General features: G+C 43.9%; 1 protein-coding gene across 1 annotated transcript in view; it reads left to right on the top strand.

Moving 5' to 3' along the window:
- Window positions 1-19652, top strand: part of PTK2 (protein tyrosine kinase 2) — a 714868-nt gene that overhangs the window by 639999 nt on the left and 55217 nt on the right. Inside the window, 3 exon segments of the mRNA XM_030219604.1 lie at window positions 975-1081; window positions 8223-8231; window positions 15845-16000. Coding sequence (XP_030075464.1) covers window positions 975-1081; window positions 8223-8231; window positions 15845-16000 — 272 coding nt within the window.

The following is a 19652-nucleotide window of genomic DNA, read 5'->3' as shown; positions in this document are numbered from 1 at the left end:
ATGCAGCCAAGGGACTGAGCTTAACCTCCCCTTCTCCCTTTAGTGGGGAAGGGAGTAACTGGCTCACCTAGCACTGAGCCACTGCTCCCCCTGCTGGGGTTGGAAATCCATTCCACCCCTTTGGGGGCTACCCTCCTCTCCTTCTTGCAAGGGCTTCTGGGAATCGTAGTTCAGGGATTAGTTGCCTCTCTGGGGGGCCCCAGATGCTAGCCTTGTCACAAGGGGTACTGATGAGATTAACCTGTATGAGTGAGGGGAATCTGTTTATACCAAAAGAATGGTTGGAGAAGAAAAAAAAGGTGAATGTGACCAGGAAATTCTGGGAAGGTTAGAGTTAGAAGACAAAAACAGAAACCAAATTCCAAATAATTAAAGTTTTTCTGGATAAGGAAATAAGGCTCTGAGATCATGATTTTTCTAGATAATCTGTGTTTACTGAAAATGGATCTTTGAAAAGTGCTCTGCTGCCTAATATTTTAAATTGTCATCTCGAAATAGCAGAACTGTCATAACATGTTACAAATCTCAACATTTTTTTATTGCAATAACAGACCTGTGTGTTTGGGTTTCAAACCTTCCCTTCCCTCCTGTGCTTGGCCAACAGGCATCACTCCTAGAAACTGTGGTAGTTATTAGCCAGCCTTTATTGTTCAAAAGATTAGCCAGCCTTTATTGTTCAAAAGATAATAAAATGAATCCAGAAAATGAACTGGGTGTCTCACGTTAAAAAGCTGAATAGAGTATAAGAATTGTCTTTCTGCCCATTTTCTAATACAGTAAGTATTATTTATAGTAATATATAGTAAGATCATAATAAGATATTGATAGGATATTTTATTTTATGTAATGGAGTTACTGAGTTATATGGTTTGAAGATGTGAGCACTGAAAAACAATCTTGTACAATTTGAAGATTCATATGCCACTTTAAAGACTGATGTCATCTTTTTAAAGTCAAATTATATCATTACCCAGATCATCCAGCTCCACCAAAGAAACCACCTCGGCCCGGAGCCCCCAGCCATCTTGGTAGTCTGGCCAGTCTTAACAATCCTGTTGACAGCTACAATGAAGGAGTAAAGGTATGATTATTTAAATACTATTGGATATACATTTATTAAGGAAAACAGTAATAGAAATTATAGGGAAGGATATATGTTCCTTTTTTTCCATTGTAATTATGAAAGAGGTGGTCTATTTCAGAGCACAGAGTTTGCAGTATCAGCTTTCTTTCCAAATTAAATACAGTTTTTCATAATTTTTTTTAATACCTGATGCAAACCAGGAAGAATTTAAGAGAAGGGTCACTAGCCACTTTAAAGCATACAAATGGGGCTGACTACTAAGGGGGTCTTTTACTAAAGCTTAGTTCGATTTATCTGCAGCAGGACCCATAGGAATAAAATGGGCCCTTCTGCAGACAACTCGAGCTAAGCTTAGTAAAAGACCCCCTAAATGTGTTCATATCTAAATACTGAATGCTGTCAAGTATTGTCTCAGTTGGTGAATGAAATGTTAAGATTATAGAGTTAAGAATGATATTGTATTATTGGTTGAAATTGTGTTTTATTTTTATTTGTTAAGTTCAAGTTAAAAAGATATATACTTGTTTGCTTCCAATTTATGGACATAAATGTTTCTCCTCACTGATAGGTAAGTTAACCTTTTTGAGTAATCCCCATTTGATTTTGGTGGTGATTTCAAATAGAGACGTAAATTTCCTAGAATCTTTGAATTGAGGGAAAAGAGAAAATCAGGGAAGAAGTGGAAAAATTTGAAATAAATGAACTTGAATAGCAGTATAGTACATGATGTATGCCCACATTCATTCAAAATTTTGGTTTAATGATTATTAAGAAATGTGGTGCACAAAAGTATATCAAAAGAAGTTTTACACAAATGAACATGAAATCAGGTGGTTATTTAAAAAAAAAAAACAGTTATACATTTGGCACTGTACCAAACATCTAACTACTTTAAAAAAAATGGGGGGGGGGGGCACTGTGTCTATAGCATGTAGGGTATTTTCAGCTATACATATAATACAATGACCTTTATTTTAGAAGCATCTTAACATGTAACTGGCAGTTTTTACAAGGGTTAAATGAAAAGTGATTCCTCCAGCTCCATAAAAAGCAAAAATAATGCTTTAAACTTGCTCTTTTATCACATGTACTTACTAGTCTACATAGTGGCCACCAGTCGCCACACGTTTTGAGAACAATCACAAAAGAACTGCACATCTTGTCTTTTCAACCAATTGCTCATAGTCCTTTCTACTGCTTTGTCCAAGTCGAACAGATATCCCCAAAGGTATGTCTTCAATTTGGGGAAAAGATATAAATCATATAGCTCTAAATATAGGTTGGTTGGCGGATGGGGTAAGACTGAGACCCATCTTTACAATTGCCTCTGTGGTAGTTCATGCTGCATGAGACATAGGTTTGTCATGTTACAACAAAACTTCCTCCTTATGCTTCCAAACTCTTCTCTTTCATTCTTTCAGAGTTTTCAGGGTTGCAGTGTAACGCTGTCAGCAGGGCCGTGCCGACACGGTAAGCGAGGTAAGCATGGCAGGAGGGCGCCATCCTCTGGGGGGCGCCCCGCCGCACCATGCTTACCTCGCCCTCTTCTCCCCAGATCCTTGTCCTTTTTTTTTTTTTTTTGTTTAAATTTACCTCTCCCGCTGGCAGAGTAGCATTAGTGAGGAGGCGGCGCTCCCCCGCCCCGACATGTCAGTCTCTTCCCTTCGCTCGGTTCCGCCTTCTTCTGACGTCAGAAATGACGTCAGAAGAAGGCGGGACACTGAGCGAAGGGAAGAAGACACGTCGGGGCGGGGGAGCGCCGCCTCCTCACTAACGCTACGCTGCCGCGCGCCGGAGAGGTAAATTTAAAGGAAAAGGATCTGGGGAGAAGAGGGCGGGTAGTGTAGCGATCGTTTTCGGGGGGGGGGCGCCGGCGGGGCCAACTGCAGGGGGGGCGCCGGAGACCCTAGGCACGGCCCTGGCTGTCAGTGGTCCTCTTTTGAGTTCATCAACGTTTCTCATGCGAGACTTGTCCATTGCTATCACGAGTCATCCATTTTATTTTTTATTACACAAATCAGCCCTTCCCGGTCCACAGTCTTTACATGTTTTTGCCTAGCAGTGCATAGTGCTCATATCAACACAGTCATCACCATAAACAACCTGCATGTGGTGGTGAATTTCAGTTGGAGAGATTCCTTCAACAGTCATCAAAGCATGTTGCTTAAATTGCAGGGATGAATGCTCACTACATGCTTTCATTTCACAAGCAGTAGCAAAACAGCCTCTTCACACAGACACTTCTAACTTACAGGCAGATGATCAAAATCCCCACACTGTTCCAAACAGCGTTCTAAAATAGCGCTGGAACAGCGTGGGGTGCTATTAGACCTATGATCAGAGATAATGCATGCAAATTTAAGTAGCACAATTATCTCTGATTATGGGGTAGAAGTGCGGGAGAATTGTGCCTGAGCATGCGCTCAGCACAATCCTCCCGCACTTATTTGACAGGTCTGGGCTGGAGACCCATGAAAAGAGAAGGACGCCCATCTTTAAATCAGAAGATGGACGTCCTCAACTGGCCTGTTGCAGGGACGGCCAAATTTCAAGGGTTTGTCGGAGGTATAGCGACGGGGCAGTTGAGGACATCCAAAATTTGGACGTTTCGGCAATGGGCAGTTAAGGACGTCCAAAATTGGATGTTTCTATGAGAAAAACGTCTTTCTCATAGAAACATCCAATTTTGGACGTCCTTAACTGCCCATTGCCGAAACGTCCAAAATTTGGACGTTCTCAACTGCCCCGTCACAGAAACGTCCAAATTTTGGACGTCCTCAACTGCCCTCACTGGCAGGTTTGCTGTAGAGGGGAATGGGGGCCTGCCAGCATGCAAATGCATGCTGGACAGGGCTCACTATTCCTCCCCAATGATCTGCAAACCCTAAAGCCAGCTCGGAGCTGGCGTAGGGTTTGTCGCGGCCAGCAACCCAATCTTTGGCGTGCTGGATGCTGATCATTGGGGATGAATGCGTTAAGCGCTGATTAGCATGCATTTGCAGGCTACTTGCGCTAAGAGCCCTCGAGCACGTTGTTTCACACGCTCCAGGGCTCAGATCATGGGGCGGTAGCAAACACCGGCGCTAGTATGGTGCTAACAGCCTCTAGCGCCGGTGTTTGTTTTTGATCATGAGTCTGTTACTGAGGTGAAGTGAACATGTGCGTCAGTGCTGACATCTATTGATGAATTATGGAGGTGGAGGTATTACTTTTCATTTAACTCTTATACATGTGTAGATTGACATACACATGTAGAACACTAATCACACATTTTTTAAAAAAAATCTAGAGATGAATCATTCATTCATCAAAATAATTAAAAATTAGGAGAAAAAAGAATTCAATATAAACCTTAAGCTTTCAAGCTACATGGGTTTTATTTTAAAAACAATCATTGGTACTACAAAAAATTCCTAAATCTGTCTGTACAAATTTAATATAGAGAGATCCAAACAGTTCCCTTATCTCAATGTTCAAATTCCTCATATAAACACCCAACCATGGATTAGCAGAATTTTACTCAATTCAATATTACAAGCTGCTTCAGGGTCAGAACTTGTCACACACAGTCTTCTTAAAGGATTCATTACATCATTTCCTGGACAGTGGTATTTATTAACCAGAAAGCCAACCAGCTGAAAATGAAAACGAGAAAAGATCATTGATAAAAAAGAAACAATCAAAAAATGCTTCCTCTCCCACACACACTGCAGTAAAATGTGCTTAAGTCCTCCCAGTTTGGCTACTGTTTTATCCTTATTTAAAATCAGTTGACAATCAGAGAGCCAATTTGCAACTGCACAGTGAAGTCTTTTCACTACCTGGGGATCACCATAGATTACCAACTCTCCTTCACCGCTCAGGTATTGAATATTTGTAAAAAGTATTTCTTTATTCTCCAACATCTCCATTCTATTAAGTGGTTCTTAACCATGATTCCTTCCACTCACTCATACTTTTTTTTCTTTTTTTAAACAATGTTGATTAATCTTCAGGTACAGTATAAAAACAGTGCAGTATAAAGAATGAGTTAAGGATTCTCCGAGGACAAGCAGGCTTCTTGTTCTTATATGTGGGTCGACGTCCGCGTCGGCCCGGGAACCGGCGTTTTGCAAGAGCAAAAAATAAACTTTTGCCAGAGTCTTCTGGCGCGCGCACGGCTGACTGCCCGCCGTGTAAGCGCATCTCCTCAGTTTTTCTTTTTCCGCGACGAGGTGCTGCAGGTTCCTCCTGTGCTCCTCATTGAGGCCCAGGAAAGGAGTCTTCGTTTTTTCGTGAGTTTCCCTGCTGTTTTAATTTGTTTCAAAAAAAAAAAAAAGACATCTTCCCGTTCCACTGCACTCAGTTTTTTTATAGACCTCCATAATAACTCCCCTCAGCCATCTTTCTGCCAGCTCGAAAATCCCAAGCCTCTTTAGCCTTTCCTCATAGGGAAGTTGTCCCATCCTCTTTATCATTTTCATTGCCCTTCTCTGTATCTTTTCTATTTCCGCTATGTAGCTTTTTTGAGATGTGGTAAACAAAAACGTGTACCATATTCAAGGTGTGGTCACACTGGGGAGCCATACAAGGGCATTATAATAATATCAATTTTATTCACCATTCCTTTCCTAATAATGCCTTATAATACCATAAGACTCCTAGGGGTCTAGCAGTGCCATTTTGAATCCAGGAACTGCTGGGACAGGATCATACGGGGATTAGTCCTGGTTAACCCTTTATCTACCACCAGGGAGACCCCCCCCCCCAGTAGGTGCCAGGTGGGTGAGAGAGTTTGGGCAATGGATCATTTAAGAAGCTTCCAGGGAGCATAAATTTGCACATTACAGCTTAGTGCTTGCTGAAAGACAGATAATGCCTGCTCAGTGCTTCATTATTAATTTGTATAATAATGAACTGCTTTGCATCTCATTAACTTGCACTACCCTAAATTAGCATGCATTAAAGATGGATGATGCACAATTTTTCCATTTAATGCACTGAAGGGTCCTTTTACTAAGCTGCAGTAAAAAGTGGCCTTAGCACACTTATGGAGGTTGTTCTAGCATGCTGTGGCCATTTTTACCATAGCTAGAAAATGGACAAATTTCTGTTAATGGTCATGCGCTAATATTGCCGTTGGTTTGTGGCAATATTAGGCAGGCTATAAATATTTGAATAAATAGATGTTTTTGAAAAAATTACTGTGTGAGCACTTCCTAACACCTATTTTGTAGGCGGTAAGGGCTCACACGGTAATCCTGCACTAACCAGTTGGTGTGTAGTAATGCGGACGTGCTAACTGATTAGAGCAATAATCCCTACTCTCCGATCCCAGACACGACCCCTCCAACAAAAATGTTATGTTATTTTCTTTTCTTCACATGGTTAGAGTGTGCAGATTTGAAACTTACCGCAGGACACCTGAGTGCATTCCACAGTAAGCCATTTTAAGCTGCTGTAAGCATATACTAGCATTTACCACAGCTTAGTAAAAGGGCCCTTTGGCAAGAAACCTGTATTATTCCCTAAGGGGGTCTTTTACTTAAGATTAGCTTGAATTATCTGCTGCAGGGCCCATAGGAATAAAATGGGACCTGCTGCAGATAACTCGATCTAACCTTTAGTAAAAGACCCCCTTAATGCATATAAATAGAGCCCTTTAGTGTTATATAACAGCAAGAGAAATTGACAAGTCAATTAAATGTTAATTTGACAAATTTCTGGCTTTCCTGACATGCTTGTTTAAATATGTGTAGCAGAAAGATACTATCGTATTTGCTGGCTCTACTAGTAGACTTTACAAGACAATGGCTCCGATGCTCCAAGCTAACTGGGGTTTTCAATGTTTCATTTAGACAGGTTTCAGCCAGTTTAACATGCATGTTATTGTGCACCTAATGCACTAAAGGTTTTGGTGCTGCTTTTACTACTCACATAAGCAGCAACCGAAGATTCTATGCAAATGAGCTTGTTAGTATCAAAATGTGATGTAAATGATGCCATTAGCGATTTCTTCCAATGCTGAGAGAAATGGCTTACAAAAACCCCTTGCCCTGACAACTAAAACCTACCAACAGCTCCGAGCAGGCGTTAGGGTGACTGTGCAGAGGAGAGTCCCTTGGGAGTAGAAAAAGGGGTTGGAGCAGCTCATCTTTGCTAATCAGTTTTTGCAGGAGGTTTTTGTGCTTCTCCTATTAGCTTCAGCTATGCTTGCCAGCTGAAGCAAAGAACCGTTTCTTCAGTTCTCTTCATCAACCCCCACTATTTCCTGCCAGGGTTTCCACAGCCATTCCCTGTTGACTGGGCTTGCGCACAAGAGCTGTGCCTTCCACACAGTTCTTGTGGGTATGCACCAGGCATGTGCCTCCCCTTTTAACTTCCAATGCTCAACACTAGCAGCATGCATATAATTTGCATATTGTTGGTGTTGAGCATTGTGTACTAATTTTTTTTTGTGTCGGGGTTAGTGTTTTCCAGCGCTGTTCCCTACAGTGCCGGAGTTCTGAGCATCTGGGTTAAGATGTTCCCATCCAGAAGAAAACAGCTGTTTTTAATATTTTGGTATAGGACCCCCAAGATAACCACTTTTTCAAATTAAAAAAAAAAAAAAAGGTGCGTTTTAGTTCTGAACTGTGCATCCTTAAGTACACTTTTAAATGGCTGGGCAATATAAAAATAGCCTTTTTGTTTTTACTATTTCATAATAAACACATCTCCCATGCATTGTATGATTGCCATCTAAAGAAAAACCTTTAATAAAGTTAAAGTAAAAAATAAAAACACATCTTCCCAATTTAACGTGACCTAAAAGCTATATTTACTACTTTGCTATTGCTAGATTGACTTATCTTTGTCAGGCTTTGCATGCAATTTTCAGGTTTTGCTGCATAAAGCAATAAGCATGGATGTATGGCATACATTATTTTTTCTGAAAGGGTACTTAGCAGATGGTGCAAGTTTGATGCTTTTATGGACTGGCAGCTACCTTTCTGAAGCAGTAATATTGGGAATGCATTGCATTTTTTATTGCAACTTTCAACTTGCCTTTTTTTGTTTTTATTTTATTTCCTGCTGGATTTATTAATATTGTGTTTCTTTTTTTCCCTTTCTTTGGTAAATTTTCTTTACCCTTCCCTCACATTCTGTTCAACATTAGCCATGGCGGGTAAGCACATTGTATATGTGTGTGTAAGCTGTTACTTTTATGTTGTCCTAGTTTCTTTTTTGCCTGTGTTACTAAAATATAAGGAAATACATATCTAATTCTGCTCATCCTTAACATTAAAATACACAGGATAGCTATAGAACAAATCTCTTTTGCAGTCACACAAAATGAACTTTATTTTATTTTTGTTAAGTGGTTCCCTATAAACGTAACATAATTAATGTATTGATTGAATCATACTAAAGAATAGCATTGGAAGATATAAATGTGTGTTCAGTGGCTAAAATTCCTTGAGGAGAATGATGTATTTAAGAAAAATCCTCCTCCACAATGAATACTGTCAGCAGTTAAGATAGCCAGAAAGAAAGTAAAGACCATTAATCTCTCCCTGGTAACCAAGCCAAATTCACATCAATCAAACAAGAAGCCAAATGAGGGAAGAACATCAAACATCTGCATCTCACGGCATAAGGTCTTTTATAGCCCCGGCTATTTCAGAGACATGGCTTTGGGTACAGATTTCTTATCACTTGACTAAATGTCACACATGTGCTTCAGCTGTCCCTTTTCTATTTCTACGCAGAACAAAAGGGTCTCAGCATGTGACATATACCTTTATTTCAATAATAAAAACTGGATAAATGCATCCTTATATATGTCGGACTGAAGTTACAATCATAATCACAAAAGTGCAAAAAGTATAACCAAGAGTGACCACTTGTCTGCTTATTTCTCCAATGCAAATGTCATTACTTAAACGTAACACTCATGCCGACAAAAGTAAAAGAGATGTTTCGGCTTCTCATCTGCTTCATGGTATGAGAGGGTATTGGGAGAAACCTGCTGCTCTGATGCCGGAACTTCTCATTGCCATTTCTCAGGGTCTTGTTCTTCTCAGGGGTACACCCTTGGTGTTGGTGGGGATCTCCAGGCCCTGCCAATTTAAGACATCTGAAGCCCACCTTATCTCCCCTCAGCCAGCCTTAGTAGTCAGTGGCAGTGTTCTTTAGCTGCTAGCGCTATGACTCCATGCATGTTCAATTCAAGTGCAAGAACTGAATCATGCGAAAGCATCAGCTGCTCGAGAACCTTTTCACCAACCACCAAAATTAACTGAGGGAAATTATAGCAGGCTTCAGATGGTGGGGCTTGGGGATCCTCACCAGCTAAGATACTTCAATTTTAATTTGATATGGGATGGGAAAGCAGGGGTCAATGGGGCAGAGGAAGTGCATCATGCCCACCCATTTTACCCATTAGCCCACCCAAAATGTGTCATCTGATTATGCCAGTGTACTAAGCTATTTAATTTAGGATTGGTCTGTATACTGGCTTGGTTTCTTTTCATTCTTTATTTTTAGTTCTGTTTTTTCTGTTTGTTTTTTTTTTTTTTTTGGGGGGGGGGGGGTTGAGCCTACTAAACGTATCACTGCTGCCCCACTACTTTTTTTTCTTTAGTGCATTTGTTCAATAAATTTTATTTTTAATGAGCTGGTGCATCCTCCTAGTTTTGGGATACATTCCAGGAATTCCAATTAAAGAATTACTTGTTAATGTTCAGTGTACAGCGCTGAGTACATCTAGTAGCGCTATAGAAATAAGTAGTAGTAGTAAGTCAAGCAGGTGCTTCGTAATGATCGTGAAGATGTCAGGTGAAGTATGTTCAAACACAAAACTGAAGCTACAGCAGGTTTAAAGAAATATTTCATTAAAGTAATTGTGTTTCTCCAAGGACAAGCAAGACAGATGTATCCTTACGCTTGGGTGATATCATCCCGACACAGCCCAGTGCAGATGCTGCCCAGCACACTATAACTAAGAGGCTTTTGGCAATAGTCCTACTGTGCAAGTGCTTCCCCACACGAGCGTGGAGTGTGGGACCCTCAATCATGTTTTTTCCATGGAGCAAGGAGATCATCTTGCTGATCTCAGCACATTTTTCTCACATATTTGTACCTTCCCGTTTTGTTATTTTCTTCCCTCGGTTTATCCCTCATACTCTTCTTAGCATTTTCAGCTCTTTTAAGTTTTCTTGATTTTTGCGGCTATCTCAGTTTGAGGGGATCTCCTTTTTGGCCTTACCGTTGAGCCTTTTGATTTAGCCGTGGTTCTTTTTGCCATGCCCCAGAAGACCCCCAGTGGCTTCAGAAGAAGTGCCCAGTTCAATCGGGTGATATCTAGCACTGACCCACACAGTTGGTGCATGGTGCTTGAAGAATGCAGAAAAGAACATAGAAATTACGTCAGACCCGCCAGAGGGAACTTTTTGGAATTTCAAAGTCCGGTGCATCGGAAGCATGGATCCAGTGGCTTCTGGGGCACTGTCTGACACTGAGAGTACACCAACATTGAAGAGATCTCCACCTCACTCAAAGTCGGATGCTAATAGCAAGCCTTGGGACCAACACCAAGGACTTATGGATTTGACGACCTATTTTGCATCAAGGGACCCATAGGCACCCCGTATAAGAGGCTTGGGGAGGCTAAGAGGCATATTTTCAAAGCACTTTGGGAGGCTAAGTTCCATAGGTTTCTATGGAACTTTGGGAGGCTAAGTGCTTTGAAAATGAGCCTCTAAGCCTCCCCAGCCCAGCTGTGACCTTCCCCGCCTGCCTCTTGCTCCAAATGTCCCGACTCCCGAACCCATCCCTCTCTCAGCCCCCCCCCCCCCCCCCCCCCCATGTTGGTGATCAAAGAGGCGCCTGATCATAGCAGCAACTAAAACCCAGCCTATCAGCTCTTACTGCAGCGATCGGTGTGTCCCCCTCACGATCTCCAGGCTCTGTACTAGGCTTCAGGTATGGGCATCTGTCTTCGTGCGATCGATGGTGCTGCTAATTTGTCTTGATCGCTGAGAGTAGCTGCTAATTTGTCTTGATCGCTGAGAGTAGCGACACCGAAGCGATTAAGGCAGGCTGCCTCTGTCTTCCCAGTGATGCCTCTCGCCCTCTTCTGATGCAACTTCCTGTTCCGCATGGGCGGGAGGCATCACTGGGAAGACCGAGGCAGCCTGCCTTAATCGCTTCGGTGTCACTACTCTCAGCGATCAAGACAAATTAGTTGCACCATCGGACCACAGAGAGGAGAGTGAGAATCAGTGAGGTTGGGGTGAAAGGAAAGGGGAGAAACGCTGGATTTGTGGAGGGAGGGAGAGGTGCTAGATCTGAGAATAAGAGGATAGATACGGGGGGAGGGGAGAGACAGAGAGAGAGGATTGACGAAGTGGAAGAAAGTGGGAGATATAGAGAGCAATACTGGACCATGGGTGGGGGAAAGAGGAAGGCATTCAGGCCCCAGAGTAGGAGTGCAGGAGGAAGGAAAGACAGAGAAGAGTGGAAGGTCAGGGAGAGCGAGAAGAGATGCAGGGCATGGAGAAAGCATAGGGAAAGGGACACACAGGGGCAATGCTGGACACAATGAGGTAGGGTAGGGTGGGGAGGGACAAACAGGATGAAATGCAGGAAACAGCAAGACAGAGGGAAGATGATGAATGTAATGGGAGGACAGAGACACTGAGAGGGCAGATGGAACATAGGGACAGGGACACACAGAATGGAGATGCTGGACGGGACCAGTAGGGACACAGAGGGAAGATCAATGGTGGACAAGGCAGAACAAATGTCAAACAGACAGGGAATACTGCAAAAACAGGAAAAACAGAAAATAGACACTGGACCAGCGTGACTACAAAAATAAAATGCTCCGACAACAAGGTAGAAAGAAGAATTTTATTCTGAATTTATTAATTGAAATATCAGCTTTTGGAAATGTGCATCTGTGATATGTTGCATGTAAGTTTCAATTTTTCTAGTATTGCTGCATGCCGAGTCTGACTTCTTGAGGTAACTTTCCAGTTTTGCCTTCATTTCTGTTGTGTCATGTGTTTTTCATGTGTGATCAAGATGCAGTATTCTGCTAGCGTGTAATATTTGCCGGCATTTTCACTAGGTTGTGTACTGGTATTTTAGAGCCCAGTGTAATTATACTGCTGCCTTTCCACACATAAGGTTGTAGCTCGTCCTGTCCTTGGAATTAGTGCTGTTATGGTTTGGTAAGGTTATGAGTGTGTTTTTGCACAAGTTTGTGTATAGTGTTTTGCAGTGGAGAGATTGTGTGTTGGCCTTACTGAGGTGGCATCAAAACATCAGAAAGGGTGTAGAACTTAAATCATGACACACTACCTCTTGAAGGATCTACATATGGTCATTAATAAAAGGAGCTCATTGTGAACACTATCCACCCTAAAAGGGTGTTCTGTGGCTCTACATGAGAATTGAGATATTATGATCCCTTGTTTCATATTGTTGACGGTCTGCATTTTCCATATGGGTGGTATATTGGTGTATTAGGGTCTGCCTAGTGTTATGGTACAGTAAGGTTCTGAGTGTGTTTTTGCACAAATTTGTCCATAGTGTTTTACAGTTGAGCGATTGTGGTTAGTATATGCTTTGAGCAACCACTTTATTCTTTGACATATGATATATATCTAATATCTAAATTTAATAAAAGGTATTAATTGTGACTTATTTTTTTTCTGTGTGTTGTCAATTGTGGATATAAGCTCCGCCCCTGGCTCCACCCCAACCGCCTATGGAGGGACCCCATTGTCAGGCATTCAACACGTGGTGTTGGGAGCTCCAGGACAACTACCCCCAGCCTTCCCTCGATGACTGGTAACAGGCCATGCTGAAAGAGGAGTTAGCAAGTTTGCTACAGCTCCAAAGTGCTTAGGCAAAAATTGTGCTCATGCCAGCAGCTGCATTCAGCCACTCGAACCCCAAGGCCTATGCTTCACCTGTGGAGTGGTCCTCAACCCCCTTGCCTCGAGAGGCATCGGTGTCGGTGCCTCCCTATGTACAGCAACACTCAACGTCATGAGAGGAAGCTTCTTTGAAGTCAAGAAGTAAGCATGCACCTTTGCGCCTAGCCCCAAGGCCTGGACGTCCTGTCAGACAGCTGAGACAGACATAGACTCAGGAGTCCCACCAGGACTATTTTGCTGAGTCTGACACGGATGGTCATGAGAGTCTGAGGAAGAGCTAGACTACCTCTGGGAGGAACGTTCATAATAGCAAACACTCTGACCCCTCTGCACCTGAGCCCCTGACCTTTTCCCATTCTGTCAAAGAAATTCAGATGCTGTTCCTTTCAAGTTGGAATCAGAGGACAAACCTAGGGCTGAGTTATTCCAAGTCCTGGAATTTGATTCTCCGCACAGAGATTCTGTGACAGTTCCACTGTACAAAGTTGTCCGGGATGCACAGGTGAAGAACTGGGATGGCACTCTCTCTGTGCAAGTGTACCAAAGAAGGTGAATTCCATGTATCAAATTCAGAATGTTCCCGGATTCAAGAAGGCCCAGTTGCCACACCACTCCCTGATGATCTAATCCACTCTCTAAGGGACCTGGAGTTCTAAGTGTTATGCCTCGGTGCCCCGAGGCAGGGAGCCCAAACCTTAGATTCTTTTGTATGGAAGATTTAGCTAGTCATCCGCATCCAGGACAAACAGCTCTACATGAGCATTTACTTGCAGCCTTGGCTCGTGGTGTGCTAGACTTTGCAGACACACTGTCACAGGAGCAGGCTGCTGAGTTTCGCCAGCTGGCCAAAAAGCAGAAAGAGTGTCGGAAATATCTGGCCAGGGGCACATCTTATGCTTTGATTTTGCATCCAGACTCTCCGCTTTGGATGTGGGAATGCGCAGACTCTTATGGTTGCATGTCTCTGATCTTGAACCTGCAGTTCAGGAGAGGCTATTAGTCATACCTTGCCGGGGAGATAACCTTTTCAGGGACAAGATGGAAGATGTTGCTGACCTCATCAAGAAACATACTAACACCATCCAGTCCCTCCCCCGGTGGCCTCCTTCTGCATCCTTCACTACTCAGAGGTTCCCTGATGGGTCCTGAAGGAGCTCCTACTACTCTCAAAGACATAGATTTATTCCTTCTACCCATCCTCAGCAGCATCCCCAGACCTAACACCCTCGTGCCTGCCAGCAACATCCACAAAAGTCACAACCTGCACCCCAGTCAAAAGCGGGGACAAGCTCATGACCAAGCAGACACAGGGATTTCACCCCATCATAGATCTAAGGGCCCTGATCAAATATCTGATCAAAGAAAAGTTTAGGATGGTTTCCCTGGACACCTTTCTTCCCATGATTCAGGGAAATGATTGGCTATGCTCGCTGCACTTTAAGGATGCATATACTCACACCCAGGTACCTCCTGGTCACACAGATTTCTAATAGGAAAACACCACTACCGGTACCGCATCCTGCCATTTGGCCTTGCACCTGCGCCCAGTGTCTTTACAAAATGTCTTGCAGTAGTCGCAGCATCACTACGCAGGTTGGGAGTGCATGAGTTTCCCTACCTAGATGATTGGCTGATCAAGAACACATCGCGGGAGGGTGCTCAAGCATCAGTGCAGAGAACTATCCAGGTGTTGGAGCTGCTAGGGTTTGTAATCAACTAACCAAAGTCCCATCTCCAACCCGTTCAGCAATTGGAGAACATAGGAGCCCTGCCTAAACACAGTTCACACTCAAGCCTTTCTCCCTCAAGATTTAGCGACAGCTCTACTGGCGATCACCGTTTGAAACAGCCAGCAGGTAACAGCTCGGCAGATGTTGAGATTCTAGGCCATATGGCCTCCACCGTACATGTAACACCTATGTTTGATGTCTAGAAACCAACTCCACTCTCCTAGGCCCCTTTTTATTATGTTCAAAGCTGCACCTCCACACCCAGTATGTGTATAGTTTAAGGCTAATTGGATTCAAGTTAGTCTTGCAGTTGTGAGACTTTATTGTCCTTGTGTTGTTTTTGGTGAGCCTGGTAGCTAGGGATTCCCAAGTGTAAGGCTACATCTGTCCTGCTTGTCCTCGGAGAAAGTGAAGTTAGTTACCTATAGCAAGTGTTCTCCGAGGCCAGCAGGACAGGTATCCTTATACCCCTCCCATCTCCCCTTGGAATTGAATTCTTTTTTAGCTATTTTATGTTACTGAGAGTCCCGCGCTCGCACTTCGGGCAGAAATGATACCGCTGCCAAAAGCCTCTTACAGTTATAATGCACTGGGCAGCGTCCACACTGGGCTCCGTTGATATGACATCACCCAAGTTGTGTCTTGTCCTCGGAGAACACCTGCTACAGGTAAGTAACTTCACTTTACATATCAATGAAAAACAAGATCCACAGAGAACAGACAGGAACATAAAATTATTTCTTTAGTACAGCAGCCTATTGTCCTGCTTAGTGCTGTTTCAGTACTGTTTGTTTTCATCAGGGATTCATCCAAGAAGGCACATATGACCCATATATTTTTCCCTTTTAATTTTGATATGATTGAGCTATTCAGTAATATTTACTCTTAACATTGGTGGTGATAACCCTGGAAGGATGAGCTTCATGTCTGAATGAAGAAGATAATTTTATTTTAATGGAATGTTTTATATAAACGTTTTATCATAGTCAAAAGATTTTCTCAGATGGGTTGTAAGTAGTTTGTTACCTGCAGCCTCTTTAAGTGTTTTAACATTGCTGTAATAAGCACCATCTGATGACTAAAGAAAGAAAAATATTACTTTCTGCTTTTCATGTTTTCAGCTTCAGCCCCAGGAAATTAGCCCTCCCCCTACTGCCAATTTGGATCGTTCCAATGACAAAGTATATGAGAATGTAACTGGATTGGTGAAAGCTGTCATTGAAATGTCCAGTAAGATCCAGCCAGCACCTCCAGAAGAATATGTACCCATGGTGAAGGTAAGGAGGCAATATCTACCACAATTGTGCATCGGACTAAGGACATTGTTTATCTGCCCTTAATAGTGCCCTTATTCCTAAGAAGTTAAAATTGAACAAGCAGAAATATGTAGAACACTGAATATAAGGGCACATAACTACCACGTGTGTTGGACATACAATAGCCCCAAGAAAAGTAGCACAAGATTAAACCTTATGGGAAGAATGACCTCCTAAAGAAGTGCTGAGAGAGAGGACCTGCTGAAGGGAGGGAAACTTCATTGGTGTATCTTACCTACTGGAAATTGCATTCATTGTCTCTTTTGTTAAATTGCCCTACTTATTTAGTAAAGTCATTTTAGGCAATGGTGTAGCCTTTTAAGTCTGTTAGGGTTTTATATAAATAGTAGGGCTGTTCATCGATTAAAAATTTTAATCACACGATTGATCATGATTGAAATTTTTGATCGTCTGGTTAATCACGTAAAACATCCCCACTCACATTTCCTTCTGTTCAGTGCAAAATAGAGACAGCAAGAAGTAACTTCTCAGAACTGACATGTTTCAATTACTAAACCGAAAATAAAATCATTTTTCTTATCTTTGTGGTCTGGTGATTTTATTTTTCTAATCATGTTGTTTCCTGTCTCTGGTTCTGCTTCACTGTCTTTGTGCTCTGAATTCTGTTTCCAAGACTTCCTGTCCATTCACTATATCTTTTCTCTCCTCCTTTCTTCTTCACTCCCTGCACTATATCCATATTTCACATCCAACTTTCTTCCATTTTTCTGCATCCTTCTTGTGTATCTAGTTTCCAACTCTTCCCTTTCCTTCCATCCATGTGCTGCAAATCCTTCCTTATCTCTTCTCTTCCTTTCCCTGCCATCTATATTCATTTCCCCTCTCCTACCTTCTGTTCATGTCCACCATCTCCCTTTTTTTCTTTCTTTCATCCCCCATTTCCACATCTCAGTGGCTTAGCCAAGGGTGGGCCCAGGCGCACCCACTTTGAGCTCAGGCCCACTCAGTAGCAGCACACCTATGATGTGGCTGGCAGGGATCCCAAGCCCCACCAGCCGAAAACTCTAACAACTGTCCCTCCTGCATACCTTGTAAATAGCAGATCTTCACCTGCAGCAAGCAGCAACTGATACATGCTGTGGGGCCAACATGAGCAGTGTGTACTAGTTGCTGCTCACTGCCAATGAAAATCTACTATTTAAAAGATATGTGGGGGGGGGGATGTTTGAGAGACCATATGGCATGCAGGCGAGAGAGGGCGAGACCATATCTCTTGTGGGACAAGGCGGAGTTCTGCCCACCCATCTTGGGCCCAGGCCCACCCAAAATTGGGTGTCTGGCTACGCCCCTGCCACATCTATCCCTCTCTTCCCCCTTCAGCCATCCAGTATCACCCCTTTCTCGCCCTCTTCCCACAACCATCCAGCATTGCTCCTATCTCCATCATCCACCATCGACCCATCTCTCTCTCTCTCTCTCTTTCCTCTCACCATCCAGCATCACCTCTCTGTCTCGCCTTCTTTCCCCATCACCACTACCAAAAAACAAAACCATCATCCTTCACTGTCCCACCTCTCTCTCCCTCTCTACCCCCAACCATCCTTCATTGCCCCATCTTTTCCCCTCTCCATAGTGTGCACTGCTCTGTCTCTCTTCAATCCCCCATAGTTTGCACTGCCCCATCTCACCTCATCCCAATATACTGTCTTTCCTCATCTTCCATATCCTGAGTTGCCCTGTCTCTTCCCCTGGCTCCCATCTTGTCTCCCTGTCCTCTCCTCCTCCCGCTGGCTTACTCATTTTAGATGGTCTGGAGCTTGTGCACCGATCCCTTGCTTCTCTCTTCACTGTGGCTGTATCGGCAGCAAGCAAAAAACAGGCACAAGAACGTTCCTTGTGCGTGCTGCCACTGGCTCTACCGGACGCAGTAACAGGAAGTTATATACCTTCCTGTTTGGATGTCGCGTCTCTCGCGCTTGCCGCGCTCTCGAGGACCTTGGCATACCTTCAGGCTTCTTCCCCGGGAGCGCGGGGTTTGTGAGTCCATAGGCCACTACCGTGGAGCGGCAGTGGCAGGCAAAATCACCTTCCAGGTAGAGAGGAAACAAGACTGGACCGGAACTCCGGACTGGAGTTCTACACCGGAACACTCGGAACTGGAACGCACCGGACGGGTGCGCACTGGAGTGGGGCCCGCTGGACTGGACACACTGGAGTGGCCCCACTGGACTGGAACATACAGGAGTGAAACCCGCTGGACTGGAACACACTGGAGCGGAACTCGTGGAACTGGAACACCCTGGACCTAGGCTTCACCTACACTTGACTGCCTTTCCCCGAGGGTTGAGCCCTAAGGTTCTGGCAGCCGGTAGGACTTACAGGAACAGCAGGAATGAAGATCCAGGAGTGCCCCCTGGCACCTAGGCGAAGGCAAGGCAGACAAGCAGGGACTGTCCGGGTTCTGGCAGTCGGCAGGAATCAACACAATGACTAGTAAACTGTACCCAGGCTAATAGGAACGCTATACCTAGGCAAACCAGTCATACACAGGAACATACACAGAGCAAACTCAGGAGACTTGGAAGGCTATACACCAGCTAACAACTAAGCTGTGCCCAAGCTAACAAGTCATGCCCTGGAAACAAACGCAGAACACTAGCAAAGCTTTACACAGGCTACAAGCCAGACGGTGCCTAAGCTGGCTAGTCTGCACTAGGAACAAACACAGAGAACTAGCAGAGCTAAGCACAGGCTACAAGCCAGACGGTGCCTAAGCTGGCTAGTCTACACTAGGAACAATCACAGTCTTGGAATAGTGGCTAGCAAGGGCGGCTAGTCTAACACTAGGAACAGACACAGAGAACTAGCAGAGCTATGCACAGGCTACAAGCCAGACGGTGCCTAAGCTGGCTAGTCTACACTAGGAACAATCACAGTCTTGGGATAGTGGCTAGCAAGGGCGGCTAGTCTAACACTAGGAACAAACACAGTCTTGGGATAGTGGCTAGCAAGGGCGGCTAGTCTAACACTAGGAACAAACACAGTCTTGGGATAGTGGCTAGCAAGGGCGGCTAGTCTAACACTAGGAACAAACACAGTCTTGGGATAGTGGCTAGCAAGGGCGGCTAGTCTAACACTAGGAACAAACGCAGAGAACTAGCAGAGCTATGCACAGGCTACAAGCCAGACGGTGCCTAAGCTAACTAGTCATGCACTTGAAACAAACACAGAGAACTAGCAGAGCTATGCACAGGCTACAAGCCACACGGTGCCTAAGCTAGCTAGTCATGCACTGGAAACAAACACAGAGAACTAGCAGAGCTATGCACAGGCTACAAGCCACACGGTGCCTAAGCTAGCTAGTCTACACAAACACAGAGCACTAGCAAAGCTATACACAGGCTACAAGCCACACGGTGCCTAAGCTAGCTAGTCATGCACTGGAAACAAACACAGAGAACTAGCAGAGCTATGCACAGGCTACAAGCCACAGGGTGCCTAAGCTAGCTAGTCTACACAAACACAGAGCACTAGCAAAGCTATACACAGGCTACAAGCCACACGGTGCCTAAGCTAGCTAGTCTACACAAACACAGAGCACTAGCAAAGCTATACACAGGCTACAAGCCACACGGTGCCTAAGCTAGCTAGT

The sequence above is a fragment of the Microcaecilia unicolor genome, chromosome 1 (assembly GCF_901765095.1).
Source record: "Microcaecilia unicolor chromosome 1, aMicUni1.1, whole genome shotgun sequence".
Classification (NCBI taxonomy): domain Eukaryota; kingdom Metazoa; phylum Chordata; class Amphibia; order Gymnophiona; family Siphonopidae; genus Microcaecilia; species Microcaecilia unicolor.
This window is presented reverse-complemented; position numbering and strand designations above follow the sequence as displayed.